Source organism: Liolophura sinensis, chromosome 1 (genome assembly GCF_032854445.1).
Source record: "Liolophura sinensis isolate JHLJ2023 chromosome 1, CUHK_Ljap_v2, whole genome shotgun sequence".
In the NCBI taxonomy this organism is placed as follows: Eukaryota; Metazoa; Mollusca; class Polyplacophora; order Chitonida; family Chitonidae; genus Liolophura; species Liolophura sinensis.
The window spans coordinates 65,883,492-65,903,840 of record NC_088295.1 but is presented as its reverse complement, the minus strand read 5'-3'; the positions used below and the strand labels follow the sequence as shown (position 1 = coordinate 65,903,840).

Sequence of the window (20,349 nt, the reverse complement as noted above, 5' to 3'; positions counted from 1 at the left end):
TAAGGGCTGGAGCGATATTAAGGATGAAGATGTGAAAGTTCGGTGGATGTGTTACAGTGAAATTTCATTTAGGATGTCTTACCGAGAAACCGCAAAACAGAATTGATATACAGTACTGAAACATTATATCTTCTTTGTCCAGGATCCATTTGCTTCATTTCATACGACTGATCAGGAGCTTACACTACTCAACGTGCCTAATGTAGAAATCATGAAAATAAGATTTTTTGTGCAGTGATAAATCATTGCTTACAACTTTAAAGAGATTTCATTCTTTAATAAGGGTACATTGGTTTTATTTGATTTGACTTATTGATTCGATTATTACTTACATTTAACTGCATACCTATAAATGACAATCACTGAAATTAAGTCAACAATTCCCCATAACAAGGAAGTCATCACATCCATATTTCATGTTTTATTCCAAGCTGTTTTTACAATAGCCTTAACACTGAACATCCATAGCATGCAGCATATACACATCTAGGAAAATCTTGGTACAGACACTGAATAGTTAATAGTATATTCCAGCAAAAATTTCATTCACAGTCAACTCGTCTGCGCAGCCAAGTCCCACAGCTCTTCCACACAACCACGACCCATAACTCTGCAAAGGTGCCAAGTACCACATCGCTGAAAATATCCACACATTCCTCCTTCGAGCTGTGATACTCTGCTGCTGCACTTCAAACTATAACCAACACCTGAGATTTCACAACAATCCTGTCCCGAAGCAACTAGGGTTTAGTCACAACCCATCCGCTGTGAAACATGCATGTCAAGATGTGCTGGGACACAGCAGGCTTCAGTATTTCTTCAGTGTCTTCTTGATTAATGCCATCCTCTGAAAAACAGAAAAAAACAACATTTATTCTTGTCAGTTTCTACATTGGTTAAACATGTATCATCACAGTGTCTTTTAACATCATACTGATCTCAATGTCAATAATGCTGCTTCAGTAAAACTGCATGCCAAAGACACTAGACCCTGCCTCAGTTGAAGTTACTGAGTTAGCCTTCAAGTAATAATAAAATAAGTATTTTTTTTTTTTCACAAACTCCACTGAGTTACAATCACCATGTCTTCAGGACCCAAAAACTGACAAAACAAGGGACTGAACAACTGTCTGAGTTTGTTTACTCCATTTAATTTTCTTGAGCAAAGCTGCAAAATTTTACAGCAATATCATAATCTATGATATTCATCACTTTGCATACACTAAAAGCATCAAATTATATGTTGGTAACATTCATTTAATTATTGTCTATCAACCTACTAAAGAATTTTTAACTAATACGAGGTGAGATTTATGAATGGAGGAAACTTGAGTGCCCAGGATAAACCTTCAGCATGTTTAACTTTTCGACTATCATACATTTCAATTATAACAATAGCTGCTGGACGCATTTATACCCTCCATTTGGTATTTTTTCTACATCAGCTTTGGCCTTTTAGCACACCAATTTTGTTTCATTACTAATTGGACTCCTGTTAAAGTTGCTGGGGCGACTGATGTACAAATCTGCTCGGCAATCCAGCAGAGACTAACAATCCAACTAAAACTCTTTGTGTTCTGCACCTGTTTGTGGGCCTCTGTGTGAAACGCTCTCTTGTACGGCCGGAGTTCCTCTGCCCCAAAACCTGGGATCCACATGTTCCAGTTACGTTCTGAAATAAAACACCAGTTCAGAATTAAGCTATATAACAAAGAAGAACAGACAGACTCAAACCTGTAGGTGATGTAATAGATGCATATAAATGTAATTCATGTTAAATAATAAAGAGATTAGAATTTAGATATTTGGATCCACCGATGGAGAGGATTTCAACTAGCAAACTAGTGGCTGGAAATTTATTACAAAACATGGACTCTCCGGCCGTATGTGGGAAGGTCTGGCAGCAACTTGCGGATGATTGTGGGTTTCCCCCGGGCTGTGCCCGGTTTCCACGCACCATAATGCTGGCCGCCGTCGTATAAGTGAAATATTCTTGAGTACGGCGTAAAACACTAATCAAATAAATAAATAAATAAATAAACAAAACATGGATGGCAGATGTCAAAAGATAATAATGAATTAAGTTGATAAGCTTTTGTATACTGTTCACCAGGCAAATTGTGGTTGCCAAATTAAGGGACGTAGCTACACACTGCGTATACAAAATTAATTCATAACAGAGTTGCCTCCCTTGAAAGAAGGGTTACGCGATACTCTACCAGCAGGAATATCAAGTCCTGTTGCTGTGTAGTTATTCATTAGAATACTCTGTACTACTCTGTGTACAGTACACCTGAGCTAAAGACCGCCTTTACCAGGTAATTACACGCCACAGCTGCTGACCTTTGGAAAAACTAAGAGTCTGCAAATAAGTGACTGTCCGTATCCGCAGTGCAGAGAACAACACTTCAACTGAATGATCTATTTATTTGATTGGTGGTTTTTGCTGGACTGAAGAATATTTCACTTATAAGACGGCAGCCAGCATTATGGTGGGAGACAACTGGGCAGACCCCAGGGAAAACCCACAACCATCTGCCTCAAAACCACTATATACTGATCAGTATTTTTCTCCCAGACATATAATTCCTACCCAGATGTAGCTGAACATCCTTGGCTTCTAAAGTGGAGGATTTTCTGTGTTTGGCCAGATGACAGGCATTGGTGACAACACTCTCTATAAAGTCATCAGCGATCTGCAGGAGGACCTGGAACAAAGAGGCAAAACCAACAACCACACTTATTTATTTATTTGACTGGTGTCTTGTTCCGTGCTCCAATGCTGACATAACCACAAAATGCTAAATTATAACCCTATGTACACGTAATAGACAACACTTGAATACAATTAAGTACAAAAATAAAAATAACTTTTCTTAGGGTAAATGAGGAAAAGTTTCGCCTGTCGGTTACTGTTGTTTACTTTCACACAAGCTGAGTTAGCTGCAAGATGACAGAAGAGGGTGATTAGCCACCTGCCACGTTCATTATCCTGCATGGCAGCCATAGTCTCTAATCCTTGCCGCATGGGGTCAAGTCACTGACAGGGAAGTGTGCAGGTCTCCCCTCTGGCCCATACACATTTCTAATAATATCCATGAATGAAACCGAAGAAAGTACCAAGTCAGGCAGTGACTATTACAAACCTGCAGGTCGCAGCATTTTCTTGTGAACAGTTGTCTATTCAAAGTCCTCATTATACAACAATATTCTTACACGTTTCACCCAGAAACATCTGCACCAACCTCCTTCATAATTTGAATGAAGTATAATTTTATCAGTCAACACACACAAATGCTTTCAGGATATGCTTGAATAAAGACCTTGTAAAAAGGTTGAAGAATTACAGCAGCCTTTATGCCACTTGCATTTTCATCACATCCAGATCCAGCTACATGTATAATTGCACCACTAAACAGACCACCTTGTTAACTTCCAAAAATATTATCTGGAAGAAAACATATTACAATGCGCTATGATCTCAGGTATCAGACCATAGACTTACACCTACCTCTTCCACATCATCGTCCAGCTGTTCTAATGGGTCCACTTCCTTGACCAGCTCCTGTAGGCGCCGCTTGTCCAGCACCCTGACCTCTGACCCTCCTGGCTGACCAATCACTGTGGGTTTGGCCCCTGCTGACTGGGCGGCGCCCCCTAACATGGCTGAAGTGGCAGCTGAGGAGCTCTCAGAGTTGACAGTAGGTTTACTGTTAACAGACTGCAGGAGTAAAAACACAGATACTTTTCCAGGGTGTTACACCTGAATGTACTATCAAGGCTCATTTAACAATTTTGTCACAGTTTTTCAAAGTTTTGTTCAATAATTTATCAGTGTTTTGTACAACAATACATTCAAAAATCATAAAAATGCAGAAAGTGGAAAAACTCATACATACCTGTTCTGCTAAAGGTTGATTTGAAATTATTCAACAGTAGCTAGATGTGATATTCAACAATAGTTTGATGTGTCTGTGATATTATTTTGGCAAAGTTTGATGTAATATTACTCAGCTAAAGCTAGGCGATATAATATTCACTTAGTGCTTGCCAGAGTGATCAAGTACAGAAAACGCTTTGAGTGCCATTACTCAGCCACAGCTTGATCTTATGTCACTGTTCATCTTCTGTAGCTCTACTTTGTAACAATACAGCAGTTTTTCATTACTTGTCTTCCCAGCTAAAGTCAGGTGTCACATTAACTTTTACTTTCTGTTGCCCTACTTTATACTGGTACATTAGTGTACTGATTACTGTACTTCACCGAAAGTTTAGCAAGAGACACATTTTACATGATTTTGATTAACTCATCCACCTTACAGTGCCACTTAAAAACTTTTTGTGAAGTTTGATTTAAGTTCTTTTTTTTTTTTTACTTTTTAAGGCTTTTATGTTTGTGAATGTGCATTTTTATATACCACACTTTTAGGTAAAATATGATAATCATCCGTTCACCTAAAGCTTGATGTGCTAATTACACCCACCTTCTGTAGCTCTACTTTGTACTGGTACAGTAGTGTATTGAGTTTACCGAGTTCCTCTTTCTGCTGGGCTGTGTGAGGACCAGAACCACAGAGCTAAATGAATAACAAAAACAAAATTATTAACACTACTTGGCTGCAGACAAATTCTAAGAATCATTTGCTTAACTAGCGTTTTTGCTGTCTGTGGTTTGCCTGTGGTATATATTTGGAACCATAATGAAACCAGTTGGCTGGTTACAAGGCCAATCCAAAAAAAAATCTATTCTGTGTAATCTCACACCATCACAAAAAATGGGGTATACCTATAGAATTTTTTTTTTTTTTTGTTTTTTTAAGACAGGGATTTTAAACAAATTACCATTGGTAGAGAAAAATAATTCCGAAAATACAGAAGATCTTTTTTCCATTCAAAAGATCTGTTGTTCAATTACAAAACAATAACTACATAATTATTTTCAACTATATTTCTCTCCGGCCGTAAGTGGGTAGGTCTGGCAGCAACCTGTGGATGGTCGTGGGTTTCTCCCGGGCTGTGCCCAGTTTCCACCCACCATAATGCTGGCCGCCGATGTATAAGTGAAATATTCTTGAGTACGGCATATAACACCAATCAAATAAATAAATTATATTACAATTATATTACAAATATATTACGATCAAATCTCCTTGTGATAGAAAGTTAATTCCCTTTGAAAGTAGACATATTTTTTATGCTGCCTCAAGCAGAAGACTGCTGACAGCACCATCCAACAAATCATAGCATACTGACACATGTAGACCAGTGCCTTGGCTTGGCCTATTCCCTTAAGCCGGCCACCACAGGACAGGGTTAAGTTCTGAGATTTTTTTCTACTTCACTTCTGACTAGGTATAAACACAGCATGATACACTGACAAAGGTCTCAATCTAAAAATAGTTTTCCACTAGGCATGGTGAACTCACTGATATCTGCTGCTCCAAATGCTTGATGGCCTCGCTCAGGTTGATTGATTTCCCTTGGGTGGGGCTTATCACATGAGTGATGGTCTGGGAGGGGACGGAGAGAGCGGGTGAGTTGACATTAGGCGTGGCATTCACAGTGACACCAGAAGGAGCAGAGATGGATAAGGAAGTTGCACATGTAATAGGTAAGTTTGCGGTCATCCTTCACACCACATACTGACATATAACCTCATGATGAGTTCATGTTCAAATCTTTACATGGCAAAATATTTCATCAAGCCGCACACAGGAAAAATCTGAAAGAAAAAAAAACACTAATACTTAGTAACACGGTCTGACATTAGCTGGGACACCATGCTTGACAGAATAAACTTTTGCCGAACGTCAAATTTACGTCACAGCAATTTCAAACTAAAACTTATTGGGCCAGAACAGATATCTTCTTTCAAATATTATTTCAGGTGCAGAACTGATCAACCAACACCATTGTGAGAGTTACTGAGGGAAACAACCCGAAATATGTCGGACTGATGGTAAGGAACAATTACCACTGTAAATACGAGCATAAATCAATGCTTCCTATAAATAAACAAACTTATACTTAGGTTAGCCTAACCAAAAAGAGGCAATGGCATGAACACAAATTAACTAAAAGGGATATTTTCAAGCCGAGGGTCTACACTGCTGCGGCCGCCATCTCGATTTGTGTGTCTTAGCATGGAGGTAGAAGAGTCACGTGATCCATGTAGCCACTCAAAATTTCATTAAAGTGGAATAATAATAGACTCAGCCATACATCTATCAGCGTTTGGGCTGATAAATTTCCTGATCTCCAGGTCAGTCTTGTTAAAACAGCATGGTACATGCTCAGAAAATGTGATTGCCATGAACCCGTTTCGCTCGGTGAGTCTCAACACAGGTTAGTTTTACAATTACAGAGACCACTAGTAACAAAAGACTCCAACTTTTTTTCTTATACTGGCCTAGTGTCGTTGGAGTCTCGGCACAGTGTTAGTTTGGTACTCAGCGCAGGTCCAGGCCGATTGTCCTTGTCATCAAATGATGTCTCATGCAAATATAAGACACCAACCCAAAGACCTGCTTTCTGCACACACACTGCACCGTCACTGAATGCCCCCCTCTCCCTAGAATACATTTTTTATAGAAATGAAGGATTCTACTGCACACACTCTTTGGCCACTGTCATCATCTTCAAGAGCTACTCACATGTCCTGCTTCATCATGGAGCATTGGCAGCAGTGGAAGAGGAGTGTGAGCTATGGAAGCCTTCATGGCTATAATAAATCTATTCTAAAGCGAGAAGGGACATATGGTATGATGGTATGGTGGATGCAGAAAGCAGGTCTTTAGGTTGGGGTATGTTATTTGCACGTGATCTCTTTGATAGCAGTCTTTTGGGGCTGGCAGACCACATGGATAACATCGATCCAAGGTAGGAAAGTTTTAATGAAAACTTGTTAAACTCCTTGCCGTCCATCCGACACATTTGGGGCAGGTTTCCCTCCGTAACTCTAGCAACTGAGTAATTCCCACACTCCGCCACCAATATTACTTAAACCCACGCTATGTTTTCTCACAAAACCATCTGATAAAAACACATGTGTTGCTACCGCGTAGATCATGTTGCATGCATAGTGATAAGATGATCAAGCTGGTCAATATTCGACTCTCCCTATGCAGAGATACATATATCTTTGCAGTTTCTCACCGTTGTCACCGATCACTCAGAAGATAAACCACTTGAGTCACATGAACGTTTTTGTTATATTACCCAATGATAAAGAATATGTTGTCATTTTTTTAACTCTTTCGGTAACCAAAAGGTTAAGAGTAAAGCAAAATCAAACATAATACACTGTTCAAATCATGTACAAATTTTACAAACCTTCACATTTTCTAGTGTCGACTGGAACGTTAATACTGCAAAGGAGCGACTGAAAATTTGGTGCGGAAGAGGACTTACAGATATTGACCCAATGTTCCCAGCTATAACTATCATTTGAGAAATTTCTTTGATTTTTATATTTTTCATAAGTGTATTGAACATAAAGAAATGACTGTATAGTTCATACATATGACAGTTAAAACGACAAGCCAAACAAATATAAAAATCTCTTATCAAGTTTTCCGTAACGTTACCAAGTGGTAGTTTTTAAAAATTCTTTAGTTTTTGGGGGTCGCACTCTTTACCGTAAAATTTTATCAAAGTTTCGTGTGTTGACATACATCAGTAGAATGTTCGCCAGGTTTTATTACAGATAAATGCAGTTTTAATAATATACGCTTAAATCTAATGCATGCTGGAGCGGTATTCTTCCTGCTGATTGATAAAGCATCACTATTCTATCGGTAAAAATTGCATGCCCCCTGTTTGCCGATCTATCCAATAATAACCCAGTAATGCCTCCGTAACCTTTGACCTTATCGGACAAGGACGGAAGGAAAGCATGTTCAAGTAAAGTGGTTTTACTCAATTCCATCTCACAACCGAACATATTTGCCTCTTCGAACAAACGACAGTGGTGAAAATGTGGCTTAGTGGCCTGAAGAAGTAGAGATCCCCTCCCCACGCGATGCTTGGCGTGTGAGATCGGGCCGTACGCGGCGTTTCCAGCGTGTACAATACGTGTTGAGAGCGAGTTGGACGCACGATGAAGTTGTTCTATTTTTAGTCGGATTGGTCATTGTTTTGGCTCCCTTTGACAACAACAGTGGGGTGGGCGCACATGGCCACTCAGAATGCAACAGGCCACAGGGATTGCGGTCGTCTTTGGCTTCTGGTCATCCCTTTATTTACTTGATGTCTTTTTAAAGGTGAGAGAGTGCGTGGTGGGAAGAAAATTAACACACAAGTTTTATGCAGAGAAAATGCATCCAGGGATGCTCGTTTGCAACATCTGTTTCCAGTTGAGGTCGTGAACTCCGAGCTTTTCACAAATTAGTTAATTTTCTTAGATTAATATACAATTTTACAGTCTTGTTAGATGATGATTTCTTATCAGAATCAATATTTGATAAATGACGAAAATAAATGTGAAATATTATTTGTGGTATTATAATTCAGCAAAAATTGCAGATAACTGGCAAGAAAACTTGCGCAGCATGATTATTCAGATGTAAATGTTTAAATTTGAAGGATACAAGGTGTCCCACTATGTTAAAATTGAACACCATTTTGCATTTTACTCTGAATGTAACCTTGACAACAATCTGACCAATTTTCCCCACTTTCATATTTCAATACAATTTAAATGTACATGTATTTTGAAATTAAATTACATGCAGATTGTAATTAATTTTTCTTAGCCAGACATTGCTTAGTGAAGTGGCTGAAAGTTTTCACACCGATAAGTCACCGCATAAAATGACTGAGAGTGCCGAAGAAATTCTTGTGGAGTAATTTTAGTTGAACCTCATGCCACACCCCCACCACCCCACCACCCAAGGAAGTGTTTGTGTTGTAGTTTCATATTAATACAGACCAATGCTTTTCTTTTGATGAATAATGATGAAATACCCAAGTGAAATTTAAGTTTTTAATGTTTAAGCTTTATTTATTTATTTTTAGGGGGGGGGTCAGGTAGCTTTGTTCTTTAGTGGTCTTATTTATGTTTGAAAGACAGCAGTTACATGGAACTCTTTCAGTATCTTTATGTCTGTATGCATGTCAGGTTTCTAAAAATAAGTAAATGATTTTTTCACTTCGAGTTTTACTGTCTCTGTTGTATCAGGCGAAGCGGCGCTATTCCCGGTCATACCTGCAGTTTCTGGACGGCACTGGACTCTCGGTCTCCATCTGTCAGCTTAGATGGTTCTCTACCTGGTTTAATCGCCTTTTTGTCAGAATCGCTCAATGGAAGCCTGGATTTCTCCGCGCCTGGTTCACCATGGGCATAGTGTTCGCATTGGTTGCCATGGTGATGTCCGTGTTTTTGCTGAGTTTACTGGTCATCAACACTATTCGCAGACAGCCAGTCGAACAACAAGTCCTAACGCCAGTGGTATGGGACAAGAATTTATTTATCGTGTCTGTTAGAAATTATTAAATGTCTTTTCTTTAGGAAAAAAAACAACTGCTATTACTATGGCTTCATGGGAAATGTTTTTGCGTAAAATATTAAATGATATTTACAATACGATACAAATACAGATCAGTCAAATTCCAGATGTTGTAAAGATGTCAGAGCAGCCATTGTGTGAGTGGATTTTCCGCTGAGGGTCTGGAACTAAAATACTGCAGGTAGATGAGTTTGGTGTACCTGCTCCAAACAGGAAACAGCCTGATGTGAGCTAACATCCAGAAGATAGAAAATTTGTGCAAAAAGCTTCTCTGCTGCTGAAAATTTGCACTTACCCTAAATGACTTAAAATTTTGTTCACAAAAGTGCATTTTTAGAGGGAAATAAATGTCACAAAATATTAATTTTGGTGTTGAAACTAACAACTTTCTAATTGAATATCATCCCATGTTCCAGGTAAACCTCAAAATACCTTTCTGAAATCAATAGAACTCTCAGAATCAGGAAAAATGGGCAAGTTAATGAAATTTATGTTTATTTCAGTATGCAAATTCAATGGACCTACATGTACAGTTCATGTCGTGATGATCAGAAATATTACGTAATATGATTGCTGCTTAATATATTATGACGTTTTTTGTTTGCTCAGATGCCAGGCGTAAATCTGCCGGCTAGTCAGATTACATATTACCTGCTCACACTCCTTGTCTGTGGTATTCTCCATGAGGTCGGACATGCCGTGGCAGCTGTCAGGTGAGACAAAATTGTTGTATTTTTAATTGATTAATTACAGTTCAAAGGGGAAAGTGTCATGTCTGTGCATAGCGAGTTGTGTTTTGTTCATAGGTATTCAAACCTAAATCCTTATTGCTCAAGGGCTATTGGATTTACAGCAGAAGCCATTAGTTCAACGGTCATGTTGCCCTTGAGAATCCCCAGTGAGCAACAAACTAGAATCCCAGAGGGTACATGTACCCCTATTAACTTTCTTCTCTGGTCAGCATGTAATCATTTATTTAATACATTTTATATTTTAATATATTTTATCACAAGAAAAATAAATAGATAAACTTCTGTCTGAACTAATTACCGTTGTGGCTGAAAAGTATCCGAGGTGGTTAGCGTGCCAGCTTGGCACATTTTCCAAGGAGACACACACTGTTCTCTCTGCTGATGCTGGCTTCCTCCCCAGCCATACATGGGAAGGTCTGCCAGCAACCTGCAAATGTTCATGAGTTTCCCCTTAGCTTTGCTTGGTTTTCTCCTGCCAAAATGCTGGCCGCCGCTGTATGAGTGAAATATTCTTGAGAACAACGTAAAACACCAATCAAAAAATAAATAAATAAAGAATCATATTTCCTTCGAGTGACGAAAATGTGATAAAAAAATCTGATTTGTTGATTCAGTGTTATTGATGATGAAGTATCCCCGCTTTCCAATGTTGTAAATGTATACCTCGGGGTTCCAAGAATTATACATGTATTTAAAATGTAAGCACTGAGTTAATCTGTAAAATGTAACAGGTTAAATGCTTCAGTCATTTTTGTTGTTACTTCATTCCTTTAAAAGTGTTGAACGTCTCATGACTTTGAGACATAAACTGAATTATCTCTTTTCAGAGAACAAGTTCGAGTGAACGGATTCGGAATCTTTGTCTTACTGCTGTATCCTGGAGCTTATGTGGATTTATCAACAGAACACTTACAGATTATCTCCCCCTTACGACAGCTGAGGATTTACTGTGCAGGAGTGTGGCATAATTTCATCATCGTATTAGCGTCTGTGATATTTTTATTTGTGTTGCCATGGTTACTGGTTCCCTTTTACACCGTTGGTAATGCAGTGGTTTTAACCCATGTTTTAGAAGTAAGTTTCATGTCATTGTGTGTTTTTAGTGTAACATTTCTGACATGCGTAGAAATAGCTTAATGCACATGAGCTTGCAGCAGATCAGGAATTTATGGCTTAAAGGATTGGTGTCCAGATTTATTGTTCTTCATAATTAGCTAGCCCTGTGTTGTTAAATTGAGTTGGAACAAATATTCAAAAAGGGTACAATAATCTGAGAAATATGGCACTTAAAATCACTAGATAATGAGGCTGGTTTTATGCATCCTTTTCAACAACACTCGGTAGTCTGCGCCAAAGTACATAGTACAAGCCCAACCTTTACGAGCTGTCGCTGTGAGTTCAAGTCCAGCTTAGGTCAGTTTCCTCTCCGGCCGTAAGTGGGAAGGTCTGTAATTGTAATAAGTGTATAAAAACCATGAAGGTCTTCCAGCAACCTGTGGATGGTCGTGGGTTTTGCCCCGGGCTCTGCCCGGTTTCCTCCCACCATAATGATGGCCGCCGTCGTATAAGTGATATATTGTTGAGTACGGCGTAAAACACCACTCAAATAAATAAATAAATTTGCTAGCTGTCAGAGCTTTGCCATTTAGTTCAGTGTTAAAAACAGCGACAAGAGTGACAACAAGCATATTGAAGTTCTCCACGAAATCGTTTGCTCTTCAGCATGCAGTTGTAAAAACAGGTCGTTAAAGAATCCTGGAGTTAAGTTTTTCGAGTTTTCAGACGATTTGACCCTCAAGAAGGTGTGGATTTACAACAAGTACCAGTTTTAAAGACGTTGGTATGACCTGACCCAGGTTTGATCCCAGGTCTCCCGACTTCAAACTCCAATATACATGTAGATTAAAATGTATTGGTTGTATGATAATACGACCCATTTGTGATGCCCTTGTAAGTACATTGTTCTTATTAGTCTGGACCTGGAGACCAAAATCCTTCGAGTCATTAGGCTTAATGTGGTAAACCAGAATATTCAGTTGACTGTGTCTGAGGTTTCATTTGTCAGATCCCTTTCCAAGGTGTGATGGTTTCCAGTCCATTAACCCGGGAACCATTATAATAGGCCTAAGTGAAACGAAAAACTTCCCAAGTAAAAATAATACTTATTGATTCAACTCCTATATCTGTCAGAATTCTGCCGTGTCGGGTCCTCTTGGATTGGCTGTTGGTGATCATGTGACCAGCATAGGGGACTGTCGAGTGACGAGCGTAGAGGACTGGCAGACATGTATTCGTGTCAGTCTTCAGGAGAGGAACTCGGGCTATTGTATGTCCCTGGCCCTAATAGACAAGTGGGACACAGCCACTAAGAGTGAGTAATCACATGCCTGTCACTGTATATTATTTTTGGTGCTGAAACTTACACTATTCCGGTAGAATATCATCCCATGTTCGAAGCAAACCTCAAAACACTTTTCTACAATCAATGGAACTCTAAGAATCAGGAAAAATGGGCAAGTTAGTCATGGATGAAATTTATAGTCATTTTGGATAACCACAAATGTGCATGTATAACTGTTGTACTCCGCAAAATGAGATATTAAACAAATGCTTACAACCACTTGCAGTGGTTGTAACATGTGGAAAATGTGTGTGGAGTGAATGGTCTGTGTGAAAGGGTGGGATGTGAAAACTCTGATCAAGTGGCCAGCAGACTGTGTAACTCGGAGAACTGTTTGTTGTGGCTAAACATCATAGGTCAGTAAGTATTTCATGGAAAACTCTCTCGGGACAAAAAGGAGGTAGTTCTGAGTGCAAATACATGTACATGTACAAAATAATTCAAAATAAGTCAGAAACATGAACAATCTGTACCACCCAAGGTAGAAAGGATTTTCATTGTTCTTCACCAAGTAAATTCTCTGTAAAGTTTGCATTTTCTTATAATGTGAACTTAGATTCTGTTTGCATTTCCATAAATTTTCTGGGTTATTTTCAGGTTTGTCTGATGTCCCAGCTAAAGACTGTTGCAATCGCACCAGTAGTACTCATCTCTGTTTTTCCTATCATACAAGAGCCAGTCCTGATCTGGTAAGCCGTTGATCAGTCACTATGATTTTACATGTTTTGTGCTCATAAATGGTTTAAAAATAAGCTCTGTTTATACGTACAGTAAACAAAATGAACTTGAGTGTTGAAAAGCAAACCTAAAATGTGAATTTGGCCGATTGTAATGAGGCCGGTTAACCGTAAATGCACGAATAAAATAAACAAATGAACGGTCGGAAATTTCCTTTCACAAAGGCAAAAACTCAAGATTATGAAATCATTTTAGACTATACTGTCATTATTTCGTGCTTGCAAGAAGATAGGCCTGGAACTTGTTGCAAGTGCAAGTGTTCTTAGTGTGTTCATGTCAAGGTGAATGTTCACACTGACATTTGCATATGAAATATTTGTAATGGTCTTGTGCCATCTATATTCTTTTTTTCCTACAGTTTGTTATACTTTTGTATTTCCTACAGTTTGTTATGGTTTTATATTTCCTACAATTTGTTATGGTCTTGTATTTTGCTACAGTTTGTTATGGTTTTATATTTCCTACACTTTGTTATGGTTTTATATTTCCTACAATTTGTTATGGTCTTGTATTTCCTACAATTTGTTATGGTTTTATATTTCCTACAATTTGTTATGGTCTTGTATTTCCTACAATTTGTTATGGTCTTGTATTTCCTACAGTTTGTTATGGTCTTGTATTTCCTACAAATTGTTATGGTCTTGTATTTCCTACAATTTTTGGTGCTGTTGTATCTGTGAACGTAGTGGTTATCATTATTTGTATTAAGCATGTTAATGGAAAAGTTAAAATGAATTTTAAACAAATATCATGGTATCAAGGAATATTAAGAAAGTTTTTCCAAAAAATGCTCAAAAAGTTTTTCATTTCTGAGGCATATTTTACATCTCTTATTGACTACTCTATTTTATGCATACTTTCCATCAGCGGTGGGAAATTTTTAAAATTCACGTCAACAAGAAACAAGCTGAGAAAACAAGAGCAGCACAACACCACTCATTTGGATTCTTTTCCCCACAGAATTGCTGTGACAGCTATCACATTTTGATGCCCCAAGTAGAAAGCTCAGAAGCATTTTTTTTGTACTTTCACAATTTAGGACACATCCTACGGTACAAATTTGTAGGATTGCAAGCAACCTGCAGATGTTCGTGATTATCCTCCCACCGTAATGCAGGCCACCTTTGTAAAAGTGATACATTCTTGAGTTTGACATAAAACTACAATCAAATAAATAAATAAACTACATATTATCCTTGTATGTATTGTTTAAAGTGCCAAATAATCATGTTTTCAGAAATATGCGTGTTTGCCAGCGCGCAGTACGACAGACCGTCCACCGTGTAAGCTGCACAGTGACTGCTTCACCCCTAACCTGGACATGGCCTGTGTCCTACCAGCCACTGATAACACCACAAAGCTACTGCGAGTTTTCCACGGCAGGAAACCACCATTATTATTCTTAGGTCATCCACTGGATCTTCACTACTCAGGTAATTCTACATGCAACCCGCCGTTCGTAAGTTATGTCATTATGACAGCCGAGAGACATCTTGTGCAAAATGAAATTTGCCATTTTTTGACTGAGTACAGCCTCTTGCCTTTTGGAAAATGGTAATTGTGTTTACATATAGGTTAGGTTACCAGATGAATATCTCTATTTTTGCAACATTTGATGCCAAACCCATCCATGGACATAACTTGGAAGATTGATGGCATTAACCGTAATTAGTTTTCTATATTGTATATAGCAGCCAATGTTAAAATTGTCTGATTGACCTGACCTGTGCCGTAAATCGATGGCATCATATCACAGAAGGACCTCACTCTATTTTTGTAGCCTTAAACATGCATATTGACAAGATCACCAAAACATGTGGTTTTGTCAACTCGGAATGTATTCAGTTTATGTGGTACCTGTAGATCTGTGTTTCCATGGATACAGCTGTGGGTTTCCCCCGGGCTCTGTTTGGTTTCCTCACACATAATGCTGACCGCTGTCGTATAAGTGAAATATTCTTGAGTGTGGCTTAAACACAAATACATGTAAAATAAATAAATAAGAAGATGTTTCTATTTATGCATTACATGTACACGTATGTTTGCTTGTTTCCTTTCTGGTCATTAGTGGAAAGGTTTTTCAGTAACTTATGGATGGCTGGGGATTCCCCCAGGCTCTGTTCAGTTTCCTCCTGCCAATCCCCAAACAAAAAAAAGTCCAATCAAATAAATAAATAAATCTATGGATGGACAAGGGAGACTATTCTGCTGTGTTGCTCTTTGAGTAGCAAATTAAGAGTAGTACCCGCCTTACAGATGTGACATTGCGTGTAGTCTTTTGAACTGAAAGCAAGTTTTGTTATCAGACTTATCTTATGCAAGAAGAAAATTTGGGGATGTTTGTACCGTTAAACTTGCTTAATGTTTTTCCTCTGCAGTGGGAGTCAGCAATTATGTGCCAGCCAGTGCCTTCATTCCTATCAATTTACCATATGTCCTAGAAACTTTTTGTAAGTATCCTTTTGATGGAAAAAATGACATAACATTTGATGCTCTTTCAGGTATACATTTCTGTGATGAACATAGTCTAAACCTATGAAATAAATTAATACATTGGTTATATTAGCAGGGATTCACAGACGTCAATTTTAGACCCTGGTATTCAGTGGTAAAATTCAGTTAAAACTGAAAATTGGGGTTAAAAAAACTCATTTCTGTATTTTTCTTGTACAGATACTTAAATTTTTGGATATAAACTGAAATGCATTTGAAAATATGTCCGTAGCAGTGAGCGGTCAACTTCAAATGCCAATGGCTGCATCCATGACTGGCCGAAGTGGTCATGTGTGTACTGGCTGTAATTAAATTAAAATTAGGCTACAAATATATATTCAAACCATGGTGATAAGGTTTAGTGGGTATAAAACAATGTGGGAGTCCATTTGTATTTAGCTTGATCAATCTTCGGTATGCCAGAAAAGTGAAAGAAAAGTAGATACAACACATGCTAGCTTTCAATGAATGTCTCTTTGACACACGCTATCCCATTGGCTGTATGTCTCCTGTGGACCAATGACTGAGCTTCTAACAAATTATGGACTGTATACAACAACGCAATGGCCTTTTGACAACTACGCCGTGTTAGCAGTTCCTGACTGACTATAGAGGACGATTGAATCCTAAACTAACTGTGTTGCTTGACTGTGTTTATAACTGTTTTATTATACAGTGCATATCTCTCATCAGGATAATATACTTGTAAAAGTATATGTGTGTACCAACAATAAAACCATGATCAGAAATGAACCTTAAATGAAGTTAAACTTTCTCTCTCTCATCTATATGTATATACTGGTAAATCATATATACTTTCACGTTCACAAAATTACTGGTCTTTATTAAAGCGGAATTAAACTCAATACCGGGTTATAGTTGGTAAGTAGTTATAGTTATAGTAAGTAAAGTCATCGGGACCAGAAAAAAAAGCTCAGTTTTGAGTTTCCAATTGTATAGATTTGAACTTTCGTGGTAAGTGTATCTACTTCTAGAGAGTAGGGGCTTTGATGCGAAGGATTTTCAATCTGCTATTATTTTTGAAATAAAACAATAATTAGAAAGTATAGATAAAGTAACAAAGAAAAAAAACCCTTGTGTCACCATGAGTTGCTTTATGATTTAATAGTGTATTGGTTAACCTAGAAGAATCAGGTGATTCATTCACTGATGTATGTAGATTGTTGACTTCTGAAATCTTGAGAATTCTTACCCACAGTCCACCTTAACTCTGCTCAGATATCTCATTTCTCTCTCTGGTGCTCTAATCATCCTCAATGTGGTTCCATGCTACGCACTTGACGGACAATGGATCTGCCATGCGTTCATTGAGCTCTCTCTGCGATCAACCTTCCCGGACCGAGAAGCTCGGGGTGCCATATACACCGTCGTCATTCTCTTTGGAACGTTGTTGTTGTTAACTAATGTTTTCATTGCAATGTGTACATTGTTTTTTTAAAGAGTTTATGTTTTTTGTACAGATCTCAGCTTGAAGCACATTGATTACATGTATCTGGTATAGTATACGTATATATATTCAGGTTGATAAATGATATTCCATCAGAAGTGGGGTTCCAGCATCATTATAGTGGTTGAATTATATATTACAGTTTCTGGGTAAAAAAAGCTTGTAACATGCATAAACCACATGAGAGTGTCTTGAAATTTCGTCAAAAAGAAATTTGTGATGAAGAACAAAAGTTAGTAATGTGCATTGGAATGTATGCTCATTGTTTTCCAGTATCATCAGAGGACTAAAACCAGCCGACTTATACAGTAAATCACCTGTAATTTCATTAAGCTTTTCACCGACTTGGTTTAAAATCTGTTGTACTAAAGGGTTATTAGATGGTGTAATTTTGTGTGATTAAATGTAAATTGCATATTACTACATATGTTGAAAAATACCGATTGAAAAATTCCATGCGTTATAGATGAGTTTGAGATCAGAATGTTTTAATGGGTTGTTTGAGAAAAATTATGTTCTCCCTGCCATACCAATACTGCAGATTCTGTAAAGCACAGAGGGCGGGAAGAAGAACAGCTGATCTCATGCCGTTAACATGGGGAGGGGGGGGGCTTGTTAGGGAGTTCCTGTATAGTTATGAACAAATATGAATATTACCCCTGATCTGTGTTTTTTTTTGTTTTTTTTTTTTTTCTTGTCGTTTTTTTTTTTTTTTTCCTTTTATCGACTGTACTGTGTGTTCAGGACTATTGATGTTTACATGTTTTATCAGGCCTCAGAATTAGATATTACTAGCATTCAAAAATTTAACTCATTATTTAATGTTGGCAGACTGGAGTTGTATCAGAAGTAAACACAGTTTGGATCTTAAAGTTTATTCATTTAATGGGGTACTGGAAATTCTTTCAAAGGCATTAATCCTCTTGCACTCATGTCGTTACAGCTACCAATATCAGTGCTGTTCCACAAAGCTGTTGTAATGACAACTACTGTATTTGATGTAAACGTTTGCTCAAGAAAATTACACTGCCAGCAGCAAATAAAAAATATTACTTTTGATGCTGAAACATCCATTTTCCCAGTAGGAGTTGATCGTACTGTCTAAAGAAAAAAATCAGAATACCCTTCTAATATCACTTGAACCAAGCTAAATAAGTCAAACTTTATCATGGACGAAAGTTTATGTCAAATACAGTAAGTTGTAATTACATGTACCACAGCAAGTAACTACGTGTACCACAGCAAGTAACTACATGTACCACAGCAATATATCTTGGAGACATTTTTTGCCATGGTAGTTGCAGTCAATTTTCTTGTGGAACCAAGCCTCTGAAATGTGGTCCAATGCTTTGATGAAGAGTTGGCCAAGGTTGAATGCCATTAGCTACATCGCACAATTAGACTGAACACAAACCAAGTTGCTATTGGAATGTTTCTTTTATGGACCAAACATGTAATGTTATGCAGTTTTTACAACCAGATGAAAGCATAAGATATTAGATTAACAAACAGGCTTAATCAGTTGTGAATGTACATGAATCATGAATCAAAAAAAAAAAAATGCTTCCATATTATTATAGGTTTTCTAGATTTTGGTGACTTTCTTTGAACCATTAACTTATCTCTAAAGATGGTACTGTATTTCTTGTACAAATATTTGGAAAACTGAAGGAATACTGTAATTTCTACCTAGGCCATGTCACTTCAGAGTTACATTGATACTCTTTCAGAGGTTCACCACGATATGGCTGAAATATTGCTAAAGTGGCTTTAAGCCATAATCATTCATTCATTCATTCATTCATTATGTTTAATAGAGGGATAAGTCTTTTCAGCATCAGCATATCAGGTGATTTTAACAATTACCAATCAACTCTGTAAGAGACACACTCAATGTGTCAGTCAAATGTTTCACATCCTAGCAATTATAAAAGTGGGCCTGATTTTACTTATCATGGACCATTCGCTCAACAAGACAAAACAAAATCTTATTCATAGGACATCTCAGTTTTGGTGAGTTTGAGATTGTCCTGGATGTATTTACCGTGATAGAGTATTACATGTAAGTGATGTGACTTTTATAGAAGGCGTCAAGTATCTTTGACCTCAGTTTAACACGGGACAGTATGTACATGTACAACAGTGTAAGATAACCCATGTTGATGGCATCATTCACATAGTTGTCTGATTATACCCTAATGCTTCAACCTTTTCACATGTGAAAGAGTAACTTTTAGTGCGTTTTATGCACGTTTATTATTTGATTTTGGAGCCAAACCTACATTGGTTTGCTTTGCAAGTTTCAGGGCTTCACAAGAAGTACAATCATATCAGTCTACACAAAATATTGGCTTTAGAATATGGTTGCATGAAGGGCTTGCGAACTTGCGGAAAGGTTTCAGAAATACAGTAGGTGTTATTTCTGGTTTTTTAAGTTATATGACGGGGGTAAGTTTTACAGGGGTCTGGGAAAATCACAGCCCTTTTAAGACCTTCTGAACCTTTTTTGATGGCATTATACCTGTGAATTGTTTATTTTGCAGGGCAAGGATGTCATGAGCTGTAAAGATGAAGAATTTTGTCTGTAATTTTTACTGATACTGTACCATGTTAACAAGGCAGGCCAATAGTCTGTCCTAGTGCTGGAAGTAGGCAAAATGGCAGAAAGGCTCTCTATTGCTGTTTGTTATTGTTTCAGATTAATTATTACATTGTTATAATGGATGATTTCCCTTGTGTATATATCAGATGTTTCAAAATTGAATTTATGAGCAGAGGTCAGAGAATATTGTCATTGCTGTAGTAAGACTTTTCAGAAAATTTTGGTTCTGCCAATCCTCTGGGCAGAATGGATATGAGATAAAGTCATGTGCCAGTATACATGTACATAGAACTACCTGGGACCAATATTTTGAAATAAGAAAGAAAAACCACATTGATGATATAAGCAAATAAAAGACATGTCCGCTGATAAAACTTTTATCAACTATG

At 37.7% G+C, this 20,349-nt stretch overlaps 2 protein-coding genes across 2 annotated transcripts; one reads left to right on the top strand and one right to left on the bottom strand.

The window, feature by feature from the left end:
* Nucleotides 1-305: 305 nt before the first annotated feature.
* On the bottom strand, nt 306-7,368 carry LOC135481939 (transcription initiation factor TFIID subunit 12-like). Its single transcript, XM_064761724.1, has 7 exons — nt 7,333-7,368; nt 5,427-5,722; nt 4,485-4,577; nt 3,512-3,721; nt 2,594-2,708; nt 1,584-1,672; nt 306-847 (listed from the first exon to the last, which is right to left on the bottom strand). Exons 2-7 carry the CDS (start codon nt 5,625-5,627, stop codon nt 809-811), a joined length of 747 nt encoding a protein of 248 aa, XP_064617794.1. The 5' UTR covers nt 5,628-5,722; nt 7,333-7,368; the 3' UTR covers nt 306-808.
* Nucleotides 7,369-7,897: 529 nt separating this feature from the next.
* On the top strand, nt 7,898-18,014 carry LOC135482096 (membrane-bound transcription factor site-2 protease-like). The gene is made up of 9 exons (XM_064761934.1): nt 7,898-8,261; nt 9,179-9,448; nt 10,116-10,219; nt 11,086-11,332; nt 12,449-12,629; nt 13,257-13,348; nt 14,635-14,830; nt 15,776-15,851; nt 17,130-18,014. The coding sequence occupies exons 1-9, from the start codon at nt 8,187-8,189 to the stop codon at nt 17,347-17,349; spliced, it is 1,461 nt and encodes a 486-aa protein (XP_064618004.1). The 5' UTR covers nt 7,898-8,186; the 3' UTR covers nt 17,350-18,014.
* Nucleotides 18,015-20,349: the final 2,335 nt, after the last annotated feature.